General features: G+C 42.6%; 1 protein-coding gene across 1 annotated transcript; it reads left to right on the top strand.

Moving 5' to 3' along the window:
• Nucleotides 1-4,447: 4,447 nt before the first annotated feature.
• Nucleotides 4,448-25,267, top strand: CYP26C1 (cytochrome P450 family 26 subfamily C member 1). Its single transcript, XM_073555851.1, has 7 exons — nt 4,448-6,984; nt 7,544-7,965; nt 8,950-9,174; nt 9,555-9,830; nt 12,170-12,325; nt 14,889-15,464; nt 18,170-25,267. The coding sequence occupies exons 2-7, from the start codon at nt 7,759-7,761 to the stop codon at nt 18,539-18,541; spliced, it is 1,812 nt and encodes a 603-aa protein (XP_073411952.1). The 5' UTR covers nt 4,448-6,984; nt 7,544-7,758; the 3' UTR covers nt 18,542-25,267.
• Nucleotides 25,268-26,181: the final 914 nt, after the last annotated feature.

Raw genomic sequence — 26,181 nt, 5'->3', positions numbered from 1 at the left:
ATTTGCTCTGGACCGTCAACAATAGATGGCTGCTCAACCAAGTGCTGCTCTCTGAGGCAGAGGGCAGCGGAGACCAGTGCTGCACTGAGAGCTTCTCCCCTTTTACTTGTGGGTGGAGGTCTCAACATCCCGATCACCCACCAATGAAAACATCTGACATATCTCTATGACACGTCAAACGTTTCCGTCCGTTACGCTTTATGCTATGATCACATGATTTCTGTTTGACTGTTCCGTTGTATTCGCTACATACGTGATGTGCACAGAAGCACACCGACACCGCTGATTATTATTGTGTCTGTCGGGGTTCCGTTATGTGCCAGTTTTTAGGAAAAAAAAATCCTACATGAGCTATTTTCTTGTATGCTAAAAACAGATCCAGATGGACCCCATAATAATCGGTGGGGCCCTTTCCCATTAGGTATGTAATGGATAATTTTTGGACTTTAATTCCATTTGCCTGTTTCTAAAATACAGGTGCGAATGTAGTCTAGACACTTCACTGAGATGTCCTTGTATCCGCTGTTTTCACAGAGACATCTCGAACCCATTATCGATGCTGCTATTCACTTTTGTTTTTTTTTCTGGTATCACGGATGACAAGGGCCAATGGGTCGGGGAAAAAACATGTACAGCACACGGCTGTTTTGACAGCCACTCCTCACTATACAGGCAATTTTTTGACGCACTATAACAAGTGTATGGAAATAAAAGGGGTATGAAATTTCCCCTGCACCGTATCATCCAACCGGACACACTGGAGGGAATTACTGTGCACAGGGGCTTACAGTCTACAAGAGGAAGGTAAAGGGTCATTGCACCATCATGTATCCTGCTGGGAGTTTTAGTTCCTTTTATTTTGGCTTTTTTCTGTGGCTCCTGGGGTCAGAGCTGCATTAATGCCCTCCCCACTTTCTGCATTAATTTTCCAATTACTTAGCATATCCCAGATATCGGCTTTGGTGGATTTCCAGCTATTGGCAGCTGCAGACTGTCCAGTCCTGGCCATGTGGGGGCCACTACTCTGCTTTTATTACAGTTTGTGATCTGGGGAATTGGCGTTTATGGGAGATTTTCAGTCTGAAGTCATAAATTACTGCAGAGGCTCAAACTCCGGAGATTTACACTGATGGTGTGATAAATTATCACCGCTGGATTTCATGTTTGCGCGAATAATGCCGGGAAGATGAGAGAATCGATCAGCAGATGTCCAGATCTGCGGCCGATCTGTGTGCTGGGGACGTGTACCTCTTTCCCCGAGCACAGCCCCGTACTGCTCCACTATGCTGCGGATTGGAAAGAGGGTATGTCCTACACCTCTACTGTACATACACCAGAAATGGCAGATCTGTAGGTGCAGAAACCTTTGTGTGCTATTAACTTGTGTGTGAATGTAGCCTTAATTATTAACCAGGAAGACACATACCCAGGTCCCGAAATCCACTTCCAGGGATGGATAGAGGGAGGGATGGCGAGAGAGATATTGAGGGATGCAGAGATTCAGAGAGAGATGGAGGAACTGAGAGAGATAGATGGAGGGAGAGAGGAAAAAATGAACAACGCTCCAATCAGGTATGAAACTTTTTATTAGTCCATGTTGCTAATAATGGACCACATTGGCTAATAAAAATTCATTTATTTTCTTCATACCTGATTGGAGTGCTGCTCATTTTCTACATCTACTGTATTGTACTCGAACTGAGGGAATGTGGCCAAAAAGCTGTGAACCCACATTTTAGTATTTTGGTCTTGCCTCATTATATTTACATAGATAGAAGATGCTTGGTAAGAATCAATAGTATCAATAAATTGATTATATGAAGACAGATTCATAGATAAAAGGGTCAGTAGAGATAGACAGACAGACAGATAGATAAATGTAGAAGACAGATATGAGGTATAAGAGATGATAGATTAGATGAGATAGATGTGAGAAAATGATATTTAGATGTAGAAGACAGATATGTGGCAAATTAGAGATTAAGTTATCTCTTTAAATATAAATGAGAGATATGACCGATATGAGATTGAGATACATTCATATGATGGATATGAGATGGATACATACAGCTCTGGCAAAAATTAAGAGACCACTGCAAAATTTTCATTTTGTCTGATTTTTCCCATTATAGGTATATTTTTAAGTAAAATGTAAATTGCTCTTTTATTCTATAAACTACTGACATGTCTTTGAAATTCCAGGCACTAAATTTTGTATTTATTTTCAGAAAATGAGAAATTGTCAAAATAACAGAAAAATTCAGGGCTTGCAGACCTCAAATAATGCTAAGAAAACAAGTTCATAATAATTTAGAAACAACAATACTAATGTTTTAACTAAGGAAGAGTTCAGAAATCAATATTTTGTGGAAAAACCATGATTTTTAATCACAGCTTTCATGCGTCTTGGCATGCTTTCCACCAGTCTTTCTCACTGCTTTTGGATGACCTTATGCCACTCCCAGTATAAAAATTTAAGCAGTTTGTCTTTGTTTGATGGCTTGTGACTATCCATCTTCCTCTTGATTACATTCCAGAGTTTTTCAATGGGGTTCAGGTCTGAAGATTGGGCTGGCCATGACAGGGATTTGATGTGGTGGTCCTTCATCCACATATTGATTGACCTAGCTGTGTGGCATGGCACATTGTCCTGCTAGAAAGACCAGTCCTCAGAATTGCGGAACATTGCCTGAACAGAAGAAATCAACTTTTTTTCCCAGGATAACCTTGTATTCGGCTTGATTCATGCGTCCTTCACAAAGGTTGACCTGCCCAATTCCAGCCTTGCTGAAGCATCCCCAGATCATCACCGATCCTCCACCAAATTTCACAGTGGGTGCAAGACTCTGTGGCTTGTACGCTTCTTCAGGTCTCTGTCTAACCATTAGACGACCAGGTGTTGGGCAAAGATGAAAATTAGACTCATCAGAGATTACCTTACTCCAGTTCTCTATGGTCAATCTTTATTGTCTTTGGTAAACGCCCTGCCTCTAGGAGCCTGTTACGAACTGTTCTTGCCGTGCAAGTGACATTCGAATAAGATGACGGACATCCCGGTCAGTGGAGTCGTTTTCGCCCTCTGCCGGTCTGTAGCTTTGTTGTCTCCAATCTCTGATACGTGACCTTGTTGTAATGGACTAACGTCTTAGAAATTTTAAAGATTGATGCAACATGACGCTCACTGTATCCCTCTGCTAGTAAAGGCAGAATTGAGCCCTTGTTTTCCTCTCAATTTTCTTTTCAACTCCTTTGGCATGGTTAAAAGATATTTTTTCATTCCTATTACTTTTGGGATATTACTAGCACTTGTTTTGCCATCCAGCTTGTCCTATTGCAAGAGGATTGCAAGAGTTTTTTTTTATACTTTCCTTCTTCGTTAAATAAGATTTGGTTCAGGCGATCACTTAATCAGAAGCACATTAAGTAGAATGAGGTGTCCTCTGGTTGGAATTCAACTGACACTGGAATGGATTGGCCTTCAGACATGTAGAGAAGCTGATTTTTCTAAAACTTTGCAGTGGTCTCTTCATTTTTGCGAGCTGTAGATTTGAGGGATATTATTATTATGCATTTATATAGCGCCATTTATTCCATGGCGCTTTACATGTGAAAAAGGGGAAATATAGGCAAGTATAATAAACATGTGTAAGACAAGGGACACACAAGTACATAAGGAGAGGGGACCCTGCCCACGAGGGCTCACAGTCTACAGGGATGGGTGAGGATACAGTAGGAGAGGGTAGAGCAGGTCGTGCGGTGGTTCAGTTAGACCGAGGATCATTGCAGCCTGTAGGCTTGTCGGAACAGGTGGGCCTTCAGGTTCTTCTTGAAGGTTTCCGTTGATGGTGAGAGTCTGATGTGTTGCGGCAGAGTTCCAGAGTATGGGGGAAGCACGGGAGAAGTCTTGTATGCAGTTGTGGGAAGAGATAAGGGGGGGAGTAGAGGAGATTTGAGATGATCGAAGGTTGCGTGCGGGTAGGTACCTAGAGACCATGTCACAGATGTATGGAGGAGACAGGTTGTGGATGGCTTTGTATGGCCGGTTTCACATTTGCGCTTCAGGGCGCAGCGACGGCCTGCGCACGGCCGCCGCTAAGCACCGCCCCTGCCACGCCTCCGCCGGTAGCTCCGCCTCTGGGCGCATGACGCTGCATGCGTCATGCGTCCCCTATCTTTATCACTGAGGACGCAGTCCGTGCGCAGTATGCGTTTGGCGGCACCTGTGTCCTTTTGACGGTGAGCCGACCAGCGCCAAACGCAACCTGTTGCAATTTGGTTGCGCTCGGCGCACCGTCAAAAGGACGCAGGCACCGCCAAACGCATACTGCGCACGGCCTGCGTCCTCAGTGATAAAGATAGGGGACGCATGACGCATGCAGCGTCATGCGCCCGGAGGCGGAGCTACCGGCGGAGGTGCGGCAGGGGGCGGGCTTAGCGGCGGCCGTGCGCAGGCCGTCGCTGCGCCCTGAAGTGCAAATGTGAAACCGGCCAATGTCATGGTTAGGGTTTTGAATTGGAGCCTCTGGGCAATGGGAAGCCAGTGAAGGGCCTGGCATAGGGGAGGCTGAGGAATAGCGGGGAGACAGGTGGATTAGTTGGGCAGCAGAGTGTAGGATGGACTGGAGCAGAGCCAGAGTGCTAGAGGGGAGGCCAGAGAGTAGGAGGTTGCAGTAGTCGAGGCGGGAGATGATAAGAGCATGCAATAGTGTTTTTGTGGTTTCGTGGTTGAGGAATGAACGGCACCAGGAAATATTTTTGAGTTTAAGGCGGCAGGATGACATAGATACATATCCTGCCACCTCATACATATACATAGATACATAGATGCATAGATATGACAGATATGAGATGGATACATAGATATGACAGATATGAGATGGATACATAGAAATGACAGATATGAGATGGATACATAGAAGTGACAGATATGAGATGGATACATAGATGTGACAGATATGAGATGGATACATAGATGTGACAGATATGAGATGGATACATAGATGTGACAGATATGAGATGGATACATAGATGTGACAGATATGAGATGGATACATAGATGTGACAGATATGAGATGGATACATAGATGTGACAGATATGAGATGGATACATAGATGTGACAGATATGAGATGGATACATAGAAGTGACAGATATGAGATGGATACATAGAAGTGACAGATATGAGATGGATACATAGAAGTGACAGATATGAGATGGATACATAGATGTGACAGATATGAGATGGATACATAGATGTGACAGATATGAGATGGATACATAGAGGTGACAGATATGAGATAGATACATAGATATGAAGGATATATAGATATGACAGATATTAGATGGATATATAGAGATGACGGATATGAGATAGATACATAGATATGACGGATAGATGGATATAAGATGGATACATAGATATGAGATGGATACATAGATCCATCCCTCAAGACGACATCATTGTAAATACACATCTGTAATTTGTATATCCCCTACCTCATTGTAGACTGTAAGCTCTCACGAGCAGGGTCGTCTTATTTTGCTTTAATTATTGTATTGTTAACGTTGTTAATTATTACTTGTGTTTTGAAACTGTTAAACTGTAAAGCACTGCAGAATATGTTGGCGCTATATAAATTAAGATTATTATTATTATTATTATTATTATTATATGACAGATATGAGATAGATACATAGATATGACAGATATGAGATAAATACATAGATATGACGTATATGAGATTGAGATACATAGTTATGATGGATATGAGATTGAGATACATAGATATGATGGATATGAGATGGATACATAGATGTGAGATGGATACATAGATATGACGGACATGAGATGGATACCTAGATATGACGGATATGAGATAGATACATAGATATGATGGATCTGAGATGGATATGAAATAGATACAGATATGATGGATGAGATGGATACATAGATGTGACGGATATGAGAAATTTAGATGTTCAGTAAGATAAACAGATAGTAAATAGATTAAACAGGCACAATAGACACACTGGATTTTATATACACGTTACAAGAATCTCTCCATTTTTCTATAATCAATATTATTATTTCTCTCCCATATTTATGCCATGTCTGTTTTTTTCTGACTCTTCCGCAGACCCCATTATCAGCACAGACTATCCACTACCCACAGTCCCAGGTCTGAGCCCTGCAGACTATACTGTCCCTAGGTCCTGGGCGCGTTCTATTTTATGGCTCCTAAGTAAAGACCTCTATTCCTCACCAATGGCCAACACTATGTTTTATAAGCCATTTAGCAGAAGCTCTTCCTACAACAGGAGTTTCCAGTACAGCCAGCGCCATGGTGCTCCCACCCCAGTCCATATGACAAGTAGGGCTTCCCCCATCCATCCCTGCAGTAACTGGAGTCTGGAAGTGTTTCTTTATCTCTGATGAGGTGTGAGCACTAATTGTTTTATTCAGTGACTGATGGCCACAACATGGCAGATAATAGGAAGCTATCAGTCATCTTACTAGTACAACAAGCCTAAAAGTGAAATGATATGTGCTGTTATCTAGAGTCAACAGCGCCTGATAAGCTGCCCTGTGTACCTGTCACCAGGAGATGAATGACTGTGCTGGGCTATAAGTAGGCTCCATCTGTTAGCCCTGTAAGGATGCCATCATCCATAGGCAGGGGCTGGCACCTTGGTGCTACACACAGGGCACAATGGCCAGAGTGGTCTGTCCCTCTCTCTCTCGCTTCTGGCCAAGACTACAACATTCCTTCAGTCAATATCTTCAAAGTGCCCAATCCTAGCAATTTTCCCTTCTACTTATATATGCGGAAAGGCAAGTCAGCCCCCGAAGGTGGAACATATCATAAGCCAATATGTATATAAATGTGGCCAGGAGGCAGGCTCAGCTCTGTCCTTAGTGATAGACTAGACCCTCCGAGACATCAATCAGTTCTTGCACTCCTGCTCCTGCTGTCCAGACCTGCTGGTGAGTATTTCCTTTCCCATCTTCATAGCTTTGTAGTTCTTGTACAACACCTGTTAGTAAAAGTTTTATAAAGTCTTGCTGTAAATGTCTTCCTTTTCCTTTGGTGTCTACAATTTTTCTTTCTTAGATGATCACCTCTTAAGTTCTAGGCAGGAATAAGGAAGCAGCAGGGTGGATATTAATGTGGAAATTGCACTGTGGATGTGTAGCCTGCAGCTATGCCCCTTATCTTTCAGAAATAAATCTTCTTGGCTTAAGCTTTTTTTTGGGGGGTAAGGGATCTAAATATATCACCTCTTCCATAGCATGCCAAATATATAATAAAGATGTGAAAGCTGCAATTTTAGCCTTATAATCAGCATAGCTGGGGCTCCGTGGCTATTTATTTCTTTCAAGACTAAAAATAATTCATTTAAAAAAAAAAAAAGAGGAGGGAAATCTTAAATCACCTACAGAACATTTTTTGCGGAAGTTTTTTTTTTTTCTTCCTTGGGGCTGAATATCTGAGGTCTTCCTTCATGTTTACTGAATTGTTTCTTCTTGCATTCATTCATTCAAGAGCTGGGGACTAGAGATCTTCATGGATTAATCAAAGTGTTAAACATCTCAGAGAAAAAAAAAAAGTATCCCGCCTCCCCAGTGTCAATTAACGCATTTTCAGTGAGTGAGGCTGACTCTCCAGAGCTGGTAGTCACTTGTACAGTTGGAGGTGACACTAATTGCAGAAGAAGCCCAGAACCAAGTGAAGCCTCCTCCTAACCTCCTGGAGACGAGATGTTCCTCACTACAGACCTCAATTATATGTCATTCCTGGAAGCGGCTTTTACATCAGTCCTGTCCCTGGTGTTAGTCCTGGTTGTATCTCACCAGCTATGGTCCCTGAGATGGCACAGTACCAGAGATCGGAGCAGCAATTTACCTCTGCCCAAGGGGTCTATGGGATGGCCATTTTTTGGAGAAACGCTTCACTGGCTTGTACAGGTAAAACAAAAATGCATTTACACTTTTTTTTCTATTTCTCTTCAATCTATGGGTTTCTATTGAAGTTTTAGTAACGTAGTGGGTTTATATTGTAGCTTTGTAGAACTATAAGTACCAGGAAATCCTTTTGCTGAACTAAATGAATAAACTCCATTGAATATTATTTTAGTTGTCCGTGTATGTGAGATCTTAAGGCGGTGAATTTTTGACGTTACGGATTTTCTGCACCCATTATTTAAAATAGGTAACTTGCTATTTTTTCTTTTTCTAAAATATGCATCAAAAACTCATGGTGTGAACATATCCCTAAGCTGTAGAAATTGCTAGGAATAAGCGTTACTTTACAGAAATTGTGTAACAAACACATTGTACGAAAGTAACAGATTAAAAGGATTTTCACCAGTTTTTTGTTTTGGTTTTTTATTTAATGAGACTACAAGTACCAGAAGAGCTTTATAACTGTTGACTGAATTCCGCTATGTAAATTTATCTCAATTAAATTTTAATACTGGGTAATTAATTCAGTTAAAGTGAAAATTCTTAAAGAAGTAACAGAGGTTTTTTTTTAGAAATTGGTGGGACCACAAGTACCAAAATATTTTTCCAGCTGCTGGTTAGCTGAAGACTGACATTGAGATGCCGGGTTATTCAGGGATTTATTTTTTTCTATAATCACTATTGATATTATAACTAAATGTTATTTTATCAAACGCGGAACTGCAGGTAATTGTAATATTAGGTTCAAATGTAAAAAAAAAAAAAAATAGGAATAGTCTGCGTAGGTTTAGGTGTCATGCTGGAAGATGTAGTTCCAAATTGCTTGTAATCCAGATTTACTGTAGCAAATCTGAATATATCCTTATTAGATGGATACAGATATTATTAATAATAAGAAGGTTTGGACACATGATCTGATTCCAGCATTAGCCGGAGGGGGATTCGTTACATTTCTTTGCTGATTGTGACTTCTTGTGGCCACTCCAGGGCTCAAACTTCCACAGCTCCAGAAGGGAAAAGTATGGGAACATTTTTAAAACCCATCTGTTGGGAAAACCATTGATCCGCGTGACCGGAGCAGAAAATGTCCGCAAGATCCTGTTAGGGGAGCACCACCTGGTCAGTACACAGTGGCCTCAGAGCACCCAGATCATCCTGGGCTCCAATACTCTGGTCAATTCCATTGGAGAACTCCATAGGCACAAGAGAAAAGTGAGTAATGGCCGAATCCCACCACAATGTAATGGGTTTGCATTTTGGCTGTGTTCTTGGAACTATTTGTGTGTCGAGTATCATGATGTTCATAGACCACGTGGGAATTGACCTTCACGAGTCACCTAATTTATTCTAAGCCATTGTATAACCATTAGAATAGCATTTTTACAAGTTGGGGTGCTCTCGTCACATGTATGAAAATGTTACCTGCTCTTCGCAAAGTTTAGCTCCGCTTAGTTGGTAGTTTTATAGAATTGTTCCTTGGTTTGTTATTTTTGTGTCTACACATGATTTATCCACAAGCTCCAATGTCTGAAAGAAGCGTTTCCTACAGTAATAATTTTAGGATGTTCCTTTCATGGACTCCTTGTTTTTAGATTATGGCCAAAGTGTTCAGCCACACAGCTCTGGAAAGCTACATCCCTCGTATCCAGGAGGCTGTGAGTTGGGAGTTACATGGATGGTGCAGGGAGTCCGGCTCCATCTCCATGTTCTCGTCTGCCAAAGCTCTTACCTTCCGGATTGCTGCTCGCATCTTGCTGGGACTAAGCCTGGGCGAGAAGCAGTTTAAGGAGCTGGCCCGAGTCTTTGAGCAACTGATGGAGAATCTCTTCTCTCTCCCTCTGGACATCCCTTTCAGTGGTCTCCGCAAGGTATGTACCGATTATGCACATCTATTTCTTGTGCATTTTCTTATTCATTCGCTGCCATGTTTGCTGCTTAGGTCATGATTTTATGTCTTGGTTCTATAAACTTTGGCTATGTAAAAAAGCATCCCCTTAGAAAATACCTGGGAATAGATATTCTGAAGATGAGATCTTCTAGCTCTATAGCATCCTCTCTGAGGACCTCTGAGGCTGCCGCCTCTCAACATGAACTGCAATAAATGTCACTTCGCCACAAGCCAGTGATGCACAATGACCGGCCCCCTATATTGAGCTAAAATAATTTATGGACATAAACAGAGCAAGAAGCCTGGATCAGGGTCCATAAATCATATGCTGAATGGGGCAGGCCGTGTGCCCCATAGTAATTCAAGTGTGCGGAGTAGGCTGTTTTAGTGCTGTCCTACAGCTGCTCATTTAGCAAACAGGCATGTTATGTAATTGTTCAGCAAGATCGGCGGTGAAGGTGAAAACACAGAAGACTGAAAACATTGTCTTACAGCAAACTGTCCAGCTGAGTGCAAGACAATGAGCAGCTCCAGGGACTCTGAAGAGCAGGGTCATAATGATTCCCTGCTATTTCTGACCCATACAGAGATTTATTTTTTTTGAACAAATAGTAGCAGCAAGTTCTCCTAAATTATCAAAAAAATAAATTGCAAATCATCCTAGAATTATCTTCAACAATTCTGCTGTGTGTGAACTGATCGTTTTCCTTGCAGATTTTACCTTCACATTGCAATAAAATCCGCATGTGCCAACAGTGTTACAGGTTTTTTTTTCTCCATGGACTTCACTCTTTGCATTGTAAAAGGTGTAAATTACACTGCAAAGTACACATGCATTCCCATGCAGATTTTTCCACAAATCGGCAGAATGATTATGTTTTTCCAGTACATGTGAATAGGGTCTTTAAACTCCCCATCCACTTGTAAATTTCTACAGTCCATCGTATCTGGACCTATGTCTAAACTGAGGCCTCATGTAGATGTTAGGGGTTTTTTTTCCCCTCATACATGGAGAAAAAAAAAAAACATATGCAAGATCACATTTTGTCAGTGTGTCAGTTTTTGCCATCAGTTAATTTCCTCATGTTTTATTGAAAAAAATAACTAAAAAATGGCAGTATTTCTCCTACCCATTACAGTGTTAAATCTGTACACCACACAGATTTTTCACTGATCCATTGATTTGTATGGGCGACTTTGATTCATGTGCAAGAAGCGAAAACGCACATATGCAAACAGCACCGTAGACTGTAATGGACACACGTTCTACCTGTGAAAAACACAATAGAACAAGTACTTGAGAAACGGATGTTTAAATGGCGTCCTCTAAGGCCTAGGATTTCTCAGACTATGTAGATGTACAGATCCAAGTAGGCAGAAATTTAGATTGCAGGACACTGATGTATCATTTGGTTACATGTGAAGTGATGCTTTACAATTTGTGATCCTCTCCATGAAAATTAAAGGGGTTTTCTACTATTTGGACATCCCCTTCCTAAATGTTGTATTTCAGTTTAAAATAAAAAAAAGATACTCACCTCCTGCATCAGCGCCATTCCAGCAAAGTCAAAACCAGGTACGCTGACGTTTGCATAACATTGTTCTGATACATAAGCGCTGCAGCCAATCATTGGCTGCTTCACCAGACGTCCGAGTGGCATAACAATGTAGAGCAGGCCATACCCATTAGATGGCTGTTGGCTGAACAATGCTTCGGATGATCGATCGGCTGACAGCCATCTCTGCCGACTCTCCCATACACAGGAGAGCTCTTGTGTTCTCTCTGGGGCAGCTGTGGGTGGAGTCAGCTGTGGTGGGGCGGGGTTAGCTTTCTCAGCTCTGTTTCATTCTAAATCTAAAAGCTCTGATTGTGTCAGAACGGCTGCACCCAGCAAACTAAGTGATACATCGTCGGATTCAGCTTCTTTGCCTACATCAAGCTGCTCTCAGATGAGGTAGCAAAAACCTGCTGACAGATTCACTTTAAGTAGAATTTAGATGCAGAATTAATCTTTTTTTTTTTTACCAGCACCGCTCACATCTGCATTGGAGCTAATGCATTCGGCGCCTGCACATACCTGCTGGGTCTAATGCACATGTCCTATAATGTATCGTGCACATGTCCTATAATGGATAAGAAGGGTGCACCACACCTACCGATCATGCACCATATCAATACCAGCAGATTACATGGGGCGGCCCAGTGCAGAATTTAGCATTTCCTAACACCTCCTGTCAGGTGGTCATGAGGAGATATTGCTCAGAAATCTACACGTATATTGTCTTTGTTTAGTGCTGACAGGTTATGTATTTCCACAGGGTATAAAAGCACGGGATACTTTGCACCAATACATGGAAGATGCGATCAGAGATAAAATCTCCCGGAGAGACCCTGAAGTATGTGAAGATGCTCTGGACTACTTGATAGACAGCGCGAAGGAGAATGGCAAAGAGCTGAACATGCAGGAACTAAAGGTACAGCAATCCGAATAAAGCTGCGTCATTACCACGATTACTGGAGATAGTAACAGATCATGAGAAATGTGTAGTGCCACTCCCAAGGTACAGGACCGGCACCTAAATCCTGCAATTACACTCTAGGCCGAGGCGTTGATTCCCTTCTGCTGGAGCAAAAATTCATTTTGTTGCCCATGTCCTATAATTACATTTTTTTTAATTAAATTAAAAAAAAAAAAGTGTTTTAAAATATTTTTAAATTATATAAAAATATATATTTTTTAAAATATTTTCCCATTGCCCATGTCCAATGCAGAATTGCATCTCGCTACCCCTCCTTCACCCCCAGCACCTGGGAGACAAGTATCCTCTCCCAAGTCTACGCCCCTGTATTTCTTTTATATTCATAGCTGTAGAGTCTTAAAAATATGTAAAACACGTTTCTTAAAATTTCTTTGGCGGAGTAAATAACAGATGCAGTGGAAAAGCTGAAAATACTTTCAGGCAACATTTACATGTATAAATTATATGTGCAGATGTCAGAGTCATGACATTTACAATTTTTTATAGTTCCTGCCACCTAGGTTTTATAAAGGCTTTCAGCCTCGCAGAAATCCAGCAACCCCCTCCCATAAAAGCGAGGGCTTCGGCCTCCTGAGTATTAGAAGAACATCGTATAGACCTGGAATAGAGACAGACAGCAGCTTTTACTAGATTATTGCTCCATTATTGGACACTTCCCCGAGATCGCGCAGAGTCCACAGCAGAATAAGGGCTCATTCACACTGCAGTTTCTCATGTACCAGTTCTGTCCGTGTATTTCACTGATAGAATGCGGATTTTTATAATCTGTGGGGCTGGTAACACATCCGTGTATTTTTGCTTACCAAGTGGTCCACAACAGAACACAGACGTGTCCGATTTTGATATGAGACATGGATCAAATTTGCCAATGCAAGTCTATATGTCCATGACAAAAAAAGTTTTTTTGCGGATGAGAAAAACTGACACATGGACCAAACACTGCCGGGAATCTGATCCAACACACTGATTAACAATGGTCCATGTTTTTACATAGGAGAAAAAATAAATAAAAAATCACTGATATCTGAATGAGCCCTTACATGTACACGCATTTTTATAGATGTCATGTGCTATCATTTAGCAGGGAAACCTTTGGTCTCCCTAAGGCTAGTTTCACACTAGCGTTTATACGACGCAGCGCACGGCGCCGCTAAGCCCCGCCCCCTGCCCGCCCCACCCGGTCATTGCCGCCTACTAACGCACATGGACGCTTGCGATCTGCGCACCCTATCTTTAGCATAGGGTGCGCAGATCGTGCGCTGGCCGTGCACTAGTAGGATTTTGGCGTGCGCTGCGCACTTTTGAATGTGCGCCGAAATGCAACATGTCGGCGCGCACCTTCAAAAGTGTGCAGCGCACGCCAAAATCCTACCAGCACACGATCTGCGCACCCTATGCTAAAGATAGGGTGCGCAGATCGCAAGCGTCCATGTGCGATAGTAGGCGGCGATGACCGGATGGGGCGGGCAGGGAGCCGGCAGGGGGCGGGACTTAGCGGCGCCGTGCGCTGCGTCGAATAAACGCTAGTAACTAGCCTTAGGCTGAATGAACAGCTTTAAGTCCACCATACACATTAGACTAATGACGTCCAAACCCGCCGATATCAACGATCTAATGTGTATAGGAAGCAGCCAACTGATTGTCGGGGGAGATGTCGGTTGGGCAGGTCTCATTTTGGACTGTCGATCACTTTGTTCTTCTGAAAGTCAGCTGCCACCAGACATGTCTCATGACTGCTTTCTCATAGCAAGCACAGGGATAAGACACACAGTGATGTCACGGAGCAGGGATAAGACACGCAGTGATGTCACGGAGCAGGGATAAGACACATAGTGATGTCACGATGCAGGGAGAAGACACACAGTGATGTCATGGTGCAGGGATAAGACACAGTGATGGTGCAGGTATAAGACACACAGTGATGTCACGGAGCAGGGATAAGACACCCAGTGATGTCACGGTGCAGGGAGAAGACACAGTGATGTCACGATGCAGGGAGAAGACACACAGTGATGTCACGGTGCAGGCATAAGACACAGTGATGGTGCAGGTATAAGACACACAGTGATGTCACGGAGCAGGGATAAGACACCCAGTGATGTCACGGTGCAGGGAGAAGACACAGTGATGTCACGGTGCAGGGAGAAGACACACAGTGATGTCACGGTGCATGGATAAGACACACAGTGATGGTGCAGGGATACCTGGTTGATCCTGCCAGTAGCATATGCTGGTCTCAAAGATTAAGCTATGCACGCGTAAGTACACACGGATGGTACAGTGAAACTGCGAATGGCTTATTAAATCAGTTATGATTCCTTTGATCGCTCCAAACCATTGACTTGGACAATTGTGGTAAAACGGTGCAGGGATAAGACACACAGTGATATCACAGTGCAGGGATAAGACAGACAGCAATGTCACGGTGCAGTCTTCTAGCCCAGGCTGTTACCATTATTATATTAGTGCATTATATTTTGTTGTTATCTCTTCTTAGGAATCAGCCATTGAGCTCATGTTCGCTGCTTTCTTCACCACGGCTAGTGCCAGCACATCGCTCATACTTCTCTTACTCAAACACCCGTCTTCTATACACACGCTCAGACAAGAACTGGCATCACACGGGTTGATCAAGCAATGCCAGTGTCTCCATTCTTCAGACAATCCCAATAATAATGGTGACAAGGAGCAGTGCGTGACCGCTGGCTGCCAGTCATCTGTCCTGCTGGGTTCAGAAGGACATGTGAAACAGATATGGGAGCAGACAAAACTCATCTTAGCTGACAGAAATGAAAGAGAACAGATTTTAAGGAGCAGAACCCAAGATGGCATCCAATGGGAGCACCAGTGCAATAACGGACTGTGCCAGCAGGACTCGCGTGACCAGCTGGTTTCCACCAAGATTGTAGAAGAATATGAGTCCTCCACGTGTCAATGTCATTGTCACCTGAACCTGAGTTTACAGAAACTGAAGGGGCTTCAGTATTTGGATTCTGTAGTGAAGGAAGTTCTGAGACTGCTCCCACCGGTCTCTGGAGGATACAGGACGGCTCTGCAAACCTTTGAACTGGATGTGAGTATGAATTTGTACTTTGCAGGAAACATCTCAGGGGACATGGAGTACAAGTTGGTCCTCTATGGGCAGGTTCAGTACCTTATTATGCTTTTTTGTATGAAATGGATATTCAGGAAGCATGGCTCGATGTATGGTTATGTGAGAGCAGGGCTGGTGCTATATAAATAAGGAAGGCGATGCCCTGTGAGCAGGATCTCAAGTGTGTTGATAGTATTAACGCTTTGAAAAAAATCTTGAGGTTTCCCATAGATGGAATCAAAGTATAACCAATATTATAGCAGATCACCGAACATCACAATATATCATGGGCTTAAATTAATGTAAAGATTGAAAAATAGCTTACATAGAGCAAAAACTGGATGGAGTATGCCCTTCTGCAGACCTTTGACGGTATATGACCACCTCTTCCAACATGGCAGGTGATAATGACCAGACTGTTGGGGATTCAACTGCTGAGACTCAGTGATTGCCAGAACAGGAGCATCTGTCCCCAGTTTATAGAGGACCACCTTTTATTGTTTTTTTTTTTTTTTAAATGAAGGGCTCATGCAGACGAGAGTAAAACTCAGATGTGTGTTGTCCAATTTTTGATCGGATAGGACACGGACATCACACTGAGCCATGTTATTCAATAGGGCTGTTCAGATGAACCATTTTTCTCTCAGGCCCACTGTCCTTGAGTAAAAGGAAAAAAAATAACAGCAAGGCAACATTCTTTTGAGTCTCGGATGAGATTCACCCATTAAAATCTATGGGTAAAAAAAATAAATCCGATACCACACAGAACATCAGAGTGGCATCCGATTTCTACAGATACAATTCTATTATAAACCTAGAAAACTGTATTTGATAATGTAGATGTATGAAAAAGTATGACATCGCGTGGAAATGAAAAAACTGACACAGGGATCATAATCCAATGAAAATCGTCTGAGTCTTCTGAATGAAACTCAGACAATTTTTCACATGTTTGTTTGCAGCCGGCCTTAAACTGAGGATCTCCTCCAATTGGTGCAGCTCTACTGATTCTGGAACAATTATGCCCCCCGGAAAAAATGGTGCAAACTTTCCCTTCAACTGCTGGGTGTATATTGTAGAACATCTCAGGAAGGGTAATTTTGCACCATTATTTCCAGGGGTATAAATTTGGTATGTAGTGGTACAAAAGGAAAAGAAAAACTGTTCCGGAATCAGTGGAGCACTAACAATTTGGAAAAAGTACTCGGGTTAATTTAAAGAATCCTTTGAAAGATCCACTTTAAATAGAGCAGAGGCTGAGTATCCACACAGCCGTGTCTATGTGGGACAACTGAAGATAGCCAAGTACAGCGCTGTGCCATCTCTGGCATTCCCATGAAAGATTAATAGCATGGTAGTGCACATTCACATTCAGAGTAAAGTCCCCCCCTGTTCTTGAGGGTCTCCGCATTCAAACCTCCATCGATCTAGGGGTCACCAACAATCCTATTGGAAGAGGTTGGCATATCGTCATGACGGTCTATAGAAGGTCATATAATTATCTATGGACAGGTGATAACTGGAATACCCAGTAAAGCTGGCTATACACATCAATAAGTAATCCCACCGTCCATATATATGTTTTCAATTGGGAGAGTGGCGTAAGCCGGAACCAGATTCCTTTGGAGGAGACTTATCTTCCACGAAAACAAAACTGATCCTTCTCTACCGCAACATCGTCAGCCAGGGAAGAGTCAAGAAGACCTTATACCGGTCAAAATTGGTGGGTCCAGACAAATTTGTTCTATAGTGTATTGGGGGCCGTTGGGTCACACAAGCAAGTACTAAAGAACCAAAGCGGTGTCCTCAAGAAGAAGCTTTAGGAGTGCAGCGCTCCCCGACAGCCCACTTCCTGCTATGCTGGGGGCAGTGTACTCCTGAAGATTAACCGCTCACACGATTGCACCGTGGTCCACACAGCGCTCTCCCAAGCTCCTGGCGGAGTCAGCTTTGTCTCTGCTGCATAGGGGTGCTGAAGAACACTGGATCCAGTGACTTGGCCATGTTCAGAGAGGCGCGAGCAGGCTGTAAAGCATAGAGCACGCTCACGCCACACTCCTTGACTAGGGAACCAAACACAGACCGCACGGTGGCCAGTAACCGAGACCATTGATTGTAATCTCTAACATTTTAAATCTTTCAGTTCTTGAGAATGGATGAGGATTTATAATAAGGGGTAGATTGCAAAGTTACTTGTTTTTACAACCACTTTCCAATTTTACCCATATTTGAGCTTGAGACAAGCCCTTTAAATGATATGCTGCAGTTAAGTGGACAATCTTGAAACACTTGTGTCAGTGATAAAAACCCTAACTAAATGTCCCATTCTTTAGTCTACCCCTCCCCATATATCATACCATATGCAATCCTTTGGGAATTGCTAAACATAGAGCAACACATCCAGGAATCCAGCAGTACTGAAACTAACCTCAGGACTTGGAATCCTTCGATGAATCTCAAGGAATATCTTCATCACAAGGATGTTCTTTCGTCGCCACCTTTTGGTAAAAAATAGAACTCTGGATTACTATCAGCCAAAGAAACTGCTAGTGATTTTATGAAGAAGATACATATAACACACACATATTACTCTGTTTCTTTTGTGTTATTTTATGTAACTTTTGCATTTTTTTTTAGTTCTTATTTTTATTATCACATTATTTTTTTCATGTTTTATGTTACAGGGTTACCAAATCCCCAAAGGTTGGAGTGTCATGTACAGTATAAGAGATACTCATGAAACTGCAGCCATTTATCAGAACGTTGACTCTTTTGACCCAGAGCGGTTCCGTACAGATAAAGATGAAGGAAAAGCCAGCAGATTTAATTATATCCCTTTCGGAGGTGGCGTTCGTAGCTGTATTGGCAAAGAACTCGCACAAATCATATTGAAAATTCTCACTATTGAGCTTGTGGGAACGGCCAAATGGGAATTAGCTACACCAAGTTTCCCAAAAATGCAAACTGTCCCCATCGTGCACCCCGTGGACGGACTACAGCTCTGCTTCCGATTTTTAACGACCAGTGACAATGACACAATATCTGAGAATGTATGATCTTGCCACCATTCCCGAACAACCAGCAGGGCTCCTAACACTTATCCTAAATTATTTCCTTCTGGATTCCTAGCATGGGGGTCTGTACTATCTGTAATGTAGGTGAAAAAGATTTTATTATTTATAATGTATTTATATGTAATTAGTCATTAAAACCGATGTGGGTGACGCTCAACTGTAAAAAGAAGAAACGCATTTCTGACATTTGAGTTCTGTGTATTTTGGCTTGAAAACTAAAGAGGTATTGTCATACAAAATGCCATCTAATGGTCTAGTGCTTTACCAAGTGTAAAAGTCCTGTCCGAAATGTAAAAAGTTGGCCTTAGAAATATCTTTCAAAAAAGAAAATCTGCCGTATTGGTCGTATTCTCAACTTAACTGATGAGAGATCAGATCTGGAAGATTTGCTTGAAGACGAGGTAGATACCATGTTGGTAAATGTTGGTCCTATATGGGTGGCCATGGTGGCTTAATGAACCATTTCCCGATTCATAGAGGCGATGGCTCTACCAAACATTGTAGAGGTCTAATCCTTCTCTTAACGAATACAATTTACAACTGGTTAGACATTCTAGATCAATGGTGGATGTCAGACAAGGCCCATAGGCTTGAAATATAGTACTTGATTCTTGGACCAGTCAATCCGCGGGGCTAAAATATCTAACAGACCCACCAATGGGTAAGATTAGACAACTTTGTCTGCTTTCTTCCACAAACGTCTCCAGCTTTGTCCAACATCTGTGCCCATTGTTACATCTCAGTCCTATTTGAATTGGACTAAGCTGAAATACCAGACATGACCATGAGTGGCACTGTTTATCTAAGATGCTTGCTGTGCCTCTATGAAAGTGCTTTATTAGGCACAACTTGGGTCAACAAATAAAGTCTAAAATAATCTAATTGCCTTACAATGACCATAGAATTATTAGGTAACACTTAGGGCCCCGTCACACATAGCGATCTCGCTAGCGAGATCGCTGCTGAGTCACAAGTTTTGTGACACAACAGCGATCTCACCAGCGAGATCGCTGTGACAGCGATCAGCGACCGGCCCCCCTGCCGGTATCGCTGATCGCTGTAGGAAAGCCCTGGACTTTTCTTTGGTCGCTGGTCTCCCACTGGCCAGCATGCATCGCTGCGTGTGACAGGCGGGAGACCAGCGATCAGCTGGTAACTAACGTACACATCAGGTATCCAAGGGATGTCCCTTAGAAACCCGATGTGTACGTTAGTTACCAGCGCGCTGATGCAGGGAGCTGGTAACTAACGTACACATCGGGTATCTAAGGGACGCACGTCCCTTGGATATCCGGTGTGCCTTAGTTACCAGCTCCCTGCATCAGCGCGCTGGTAACTAACGAACACAGCGACGCCGCACGCTCAGCGTCGCTGTGCTGATCGCTGGTGAAGCTCTCTGTTTGGCAGCTCACCAGCGATCACCAGCGATCCTGACACGTTGATATCGTTGTCGGGATCGCTGGTGAGTCGTTATGTGTGACGGGGCCTTTAGCCGCCTTTACCTGTTAGTTACTGTTTGTCACATCCCCTTCCTTCCAAAAGTCCTTACACAAAATCTATTGAAAAGCCATGCTTGATATTTAAGCATATACTCAAGTCTTAACATGGTGCAAACATGGACTGGATGAGAGTTTCTTGACCTGGACTTGACAGCCTCATGGGAATATGTCAAGTGCGGCTCATGAGACCAGCGGCTCAGAAGACCATGCTAATGGTTCGTACACGGACAGTGTCACCGATATGTCTGAATTTGGCCTTTGGCCTTGCTGAGATGGCAGATGTACAAATAGGGCCAGCCTTGTACTTGCTATTCTGTAAACCCATACTTGTGCATGATGCTGATGGTCCATATTGAAAAATTACTTGTGCATAAATTAATATTAGTCATTGTGTTGTCCACTGCACATGGACCAAAAATGCGCTCGTCTGAAGGAGCTCTTAATTTGAGAAAGTATAGGGAAAATCTCATAAATCTGCCATCAGATAGATTACCGGTCCGCCAACTATATAAGGTCTAAAGCCAGTTGACTAGCAGAAATAATGATTATGCAAAGAATTCTAATTAGGTTTATCGTTGTAAGGAACCGATAATTTATAGATTCTAGAGCGTAGGCGATTATTTAGTAAACCAATAAGAGGATATTAAAGGCCCCCATACAAATTAGGCTAAAGTTGGCCGAAACCAACAATATTGGAAGGATCGGCGGATGGTACAATATAATAATAATACATTTTATTTCTATAGCGCCGACATATTCTGCAGCACTTTACATTTCAGAGGGGATTTGTACAGACAATAGACATTACAGCATAACAATAATCACATAGATTATAACAAATACCAAGAGGAATGAGGGCCCTGCTCGCAAGCTTACAGTCTATGAGGAAAGAGGTAGACGCAAAAGGTGGGTGGTAACAGTAGCCCTGATTGTATGGACCAGCCATAATGTTAAGTAACAGTACAGACACAGAGGGCTAATGGATGCATAAAGCATAAAACATGCATATGATGCATAAAACAATGTATATGAGGGCGCCCCGACAGATGATGTTGGGGAAAAATAATTTTCATTTAGAAGATATAACAATTTACGAGATAAGCTGCTCTCCCTTTTGAAAAGACAATCCAAAAAGTCTGTATGGTAGGGAAGAAAACCAGTTACCTCTAATGGTGCTATTACTGGGGTCACCTCTTTATACAAGTGTGTACATGCCATATATACAGGCATTGTGTTACGTTTTGAAACAGAGACACCAGCCTAGTTGATCCTGTTCCCTTTGCTCCTGGGTGATATAAATCTGTTCTAGACTTTCCCCTCCAGTGGAACTGCATTTTTACTATACTATAGGTGGCCAAGTAATCATGGCAAGGGTAAGTTCACATGGAAAGTGTTTTCGATCCAGGTGCTGTGTGAGTAAAAAAGTGGACACAACACATATGGCACCTGGACCAATTTAGCACATAGGCTACTTTTCACATGGACCTCAGTTGGAAAAAATAAAAATCACGGCATGCTCTTGTTTGGCCCGATTTACATAGTGGACTTGTGCATGTAAATAGCAGGCAGCTTCGGCACCCATCTGCTACACGTATGAGCATGCTTAGCTAGTCCTGTCTGAAATTTGCGGAAGTAACTGGTCCGATAAAGTCAGCATCTGAGGGAACATAGCCAAAAAGTGTGGAGGGGTGAATAAACACTAGGACTTTGGCAAAACATGGCACCATAACGCCAACTTTTTTTCTTGGGTTTCTTCTCTTCTATGTGCACCAATGGCTGAAGAAGTATTTCAAAGTTCCAACCACCAATGGGGCTAATTTATATGATATTAGGAAATTAGAGTAATTAAAAAATCCAAATTATTACTTCCATACTGAATTCTTCCTCCCATTGTAAAGAACCAATGTGCTTGCTGATTAGGGGCTTACTGCATGCACATATACTTCTACTACTTGTGTATGAGAATACTATTTTGTATACACGAATTCAGTGGTTCCCATGGTGGCATCAAATGAAATAACTTCTATATACCGTATGTATATTTTAAAAATAATAATAATGTAAAGATTAGTTTGGAAATGTAGTATATGATTGGCATGTGTATTTTGATGGTATTCGATGACCTGCATGGCACCAAAATGTCTTCTTCCTGGCTTGTTCTTGTACCTTCGGCAACAGCAGTGGTGATAACTTTCTATTGTATATACGATGACATGTCATTAAAGTCTACGAATAGCAATCACTCATTCTGATGTTACGTGTCAGGAAAGATACGGTCATAATGATGTCCACCTTAAGCTGCCCATAGATATTATGATCAGATCATTTGCCCCAACCGAATGAAACTTTTGCAAAAAAAACACAACAAAAGGAATTGGTTTTTTTTGGATATGAGTTAATGAATGAGTTCTGGGGTTGCTGGCCAATAATAGACACTTTTTGCCAATATTCTGTGATATACAGTGGGTATGGAAAGTATTCAGACCCCTTTAAATTTTTCACTCTTTGTTTCATTGCAGCCATTTGGTAAATTCAAAAAAGTTCATTTTTGTTCCCATTAATGTACACTCTGCACCCCATCTTGACTGAAAAAAACAGAAACGTAGAAATTTTTGCAAAGTATTAAAAAAAAACTGAAATATCACATGGTCATAAGTATTCAGACCCTTTGCTCAGTGTTGAGTAGAGGCAGCCTTTTGAGCTAGTACAGCCATGAGTCTTCTTGGGAACGATGAAACAAGATTTTCACACCTGGATTTGGGGATCCTCTGCCATTCTTCCTTGCAGATCCTCTCCAGATCCGTCAGGTTGGATGGTGAGCGTTGGTGGACAGACATTTTCAGGTCTCTCCAGAGATGCTCAATTGGGTTTAGGTCAGGGCTCTGGCTGGGCCAGTCAAGAATGGTCACAGAGTTGTTCTGAAGCCACTCCTTTGTTATTTTAGCTATGTACTTAGGGTCATTGTCTTGTTGGAAGGTGATCCTTCGGGCAAGTGGAAGGTGAACCTTCGGACAAGTCTGAGGTCCGGAGCACAATGGAAGGTTTTCATCCAGGATATCTCTGTACTTGGCCGTATTCATGTTTCCTTCAATGGCAACCAGTCGTCCTGTCCCTGCAGCAGAAAAACACCCCCATAGCATGATGCTGCCATCACCATGTTCCACTGTTGGGATTGTATTGGGCAGGTGATGAGCAGTGCCTGGTTTTCTCCACACATAGCACTTAGAATTATCACCAAAATGGTCTATCTTCGTTTCATCAGACCAAAGAATCTTATTTCTCATAGTCTGGGAGTCCTTCATGTGTTTTTTAGCAAACTCTATGAGGGCTTTCATGTCGGGCCACTCTGCCATAAAGGCCCAACTGGTGGAGAGCTGCAGTGAGTTGACTTTGTGAAACGTTTTCCCATCTCCCTACTGCATCGCTGGAGCTCAGCCACAGTGATCTTGGGGTTCTTTTTTACCTCTCTCATCAAGGCTCTTCTTCCACAATTGCTCAGTTTGGCTGGATGGCCAGGTCTAGGAAGACTTCTGGTGGTCCCAAACTTCTTCCATTTAAGGATTATAGAGGATTATAGAGTGCTTTTAGGGTGTTTGCACACGTTGCGGATTCTGCTGCGGATTTTTCCGCGCAGATTTGTCTAAATCCGCAGGTCAAATGACCTGTGGTTTATCTGCGGATTAGGCTGCGGTTTGACACCCGCTGCGGAATCCGCACAAAGAAGTGACATGCTGCGGATTTAAATCCGAAGTAAATCCATGCGGAAAAATCCGCAACGTGTGCACTGTGTTTTTCGTTTTACATAGACTAAAATGGTACTGTACAACGCAGCAGAAACTGCTGCTGATCTGCAGGGCCAAATCCGCTGCGGATCCGCAGCAGAATCCGCATCGTGTGCACACACCCTTAGGAACCTTGAGTACTGCAGAAATTCTTTTGTAACCTTGGCCATATCTGTGCCTTGCCACAGTTCTGTGTCTGAGCTTCTTGGCCAGTTCCTTTGACCTCATGATTCTCATTTGGTCTGACATGCACTGTGAGGTCTTAAGGGACTTTTACACATAGCGATATCGCTAAAGCGTCACTGATTTTGTGACGCAACAGTGATATCGCTAGCGATCTCGCTTTGTGTGACACGTACCTGCGACCGGCCCCCCCGCAGGATATCGGTGATCGCGCTCGAATGTCCTGGGCCATTTTTTCCTCGTTGGCGTCCCGCTGGTGCCGACTAGCGACGCATGGATGCAGGCGGAAGTCGTCATCATCGCTGCTGTGTGACAGGTAAGAGCGTCCGCCGAGGATCACTGTATCGCTGTTGTGTCACTGGTGAGATCTGCCTGTTTGGCAGCTCACTAGCGACCATTTAGCGATGCACCAGCGATCCTGACCAGGTCGTATCGTTGTCGGGATCGCTAGTGCATCGCTAAATGTAACGGGACCCTTATCTAGACAGGTGTGTGCATTTACAAATCAAGTACTATCAGTTTAATTAAACACAGCTGGACTCCAATGAAGGAGTAGAACCACCTCAAGGAGGATCACAAGGAAATGGACAGCATGTGACTTAAATATGAGTGTGAGCAAAGGGTCTGAACACTTATGACCATGTGATATTTCAGTTTTTCTTTTTTAATAAATTTGCAAAATTTTCTACATTTCTGTTTTTTTTTCCGTCAAGATGGGGTGCAGAGTGTAATGAGAAAAAAAGTGAACTTTTTTTTGAATTTACCAAATGGCTGCAATGAAACAGAGTGAAAAATTTAAAGGGGTCTGAATACTTTCCGTACCCACTGTAGGACGTCATAGACCGACATCACCAGCTGATACAGGCTGGTGTATCCCATTTTATAACCATGACCAACTACTTGGAAAAAAGAGGCATTGTTGGAAAGCCATGGGAATGACAATGCATGCCAACTATTGTGCCTTGATTTGCTGGAAATGCACTGATCTAAAATGGAAATAAACGTTATAGATGTGTCTGCAGTGTGTATGGCACTATTCTACATGTCATAATACTGTAGGTGAATTTTTCTTGATTTCTATACTTTAATATGGGCAGTTAGCAGCCGGGCTGTTGGGAATCTTTGCCTAATACGACCAGACTCATATGGGGACTATGCATGCTGCATGCCGGACTGAAGTACACACAAGACGCCTGTAATTGTTACCTTGCAGCACTGTTCATAATAAATGTATTCCATAGCTATATGAGTCCTTATATGTCTGGTTACCCATGAAATAATAAAAAACGTGATGCCCTCTTGTCACTGGTTTACATGACGCAGGACAGCAGGAGCACCTTTTGGTGTAAATCAAAAGGAACTTGAGCTGTAATATCAGATAGAGTCCGTAGACAAGGATGGTGCTGTTTCTAAAAGTAAGCAACCCCCCGAACAGATCCCAGACTAAAATCACAGAATATTCTTTGTGCACTGATGACTAAAGTAGTTACTGTATGGTACACCTGGATCAGCTTCATCCCAATATAGGCTTTTATCAAGAAGGTAGAAAGAATTAGGCCCAGTTCACATTTCTACATAGAAAAAAACATACTGTCCAAGTGGAATTCATTACTGGGCTCCATAAGAGGAATACAACATGGACTGAAAAAGTGATGTGATGTGAACAATGCCTAAAAGCCCAAAGTAACCAGAGTTATTTTGGAAGCTTAGTTTTTAATTCCAGGTTAGGAAACGGTTAGGTACTTTTGGTATTCTTGTAAGTACACATGACCACCCCACTACCTGTCTGACTAAAGAAAAGGGATGCTTGAAGGTTGAAAGGGTTTTCCGGTTAGAAAACTCCTGTTCCCTGGCTGAAGTTTGTGTTAAAAAACAAACAAACTGTTCTTTACTCAGGTTCCCCTAGTCCAGAGTCGAGTCTCCGCTTCTGCCCCCGATTTGTACTATTGTCTTCAGTGCTCATGCCATGTTGACAATGCTGCAGACAATCAGTGAGCTCAGTAGTTCATGACTTCAGTACAGGCTGCGCTGAGTTATTAGCTGCTGCGCTCAGTTATTGGCTGCAGCGCTCAGTTATTGGCTGCAGTATTGTCAAAAGTGATGTTAATTGAGCAGACCAGGAGCAGTGACAGACACTCAGAGTTGTCACTGGAGCATG

Source organism: Dendrobates tinctorius, unplaced genomic scaffold (genome assembly GCF_039654945.1).
Source record: "Dendrobates tinctorius isolate UK_male_01 unplaced genomic scaffold, ASM3965494v1 ptg000230l, whole genome shotgun sequence".
Taxonomy (NCBI): Eukaryota; Metazoa; Chordata; class Amphibia; order Anura; family Dendrobatidae; genus Dendrobates; species Dendrobates tinctorius.
The sequence above is the reverse complement of the archived record's forward strand: the minus strand, read 5'-3'. Positions and strand labels throughout refer to the sequence as shown.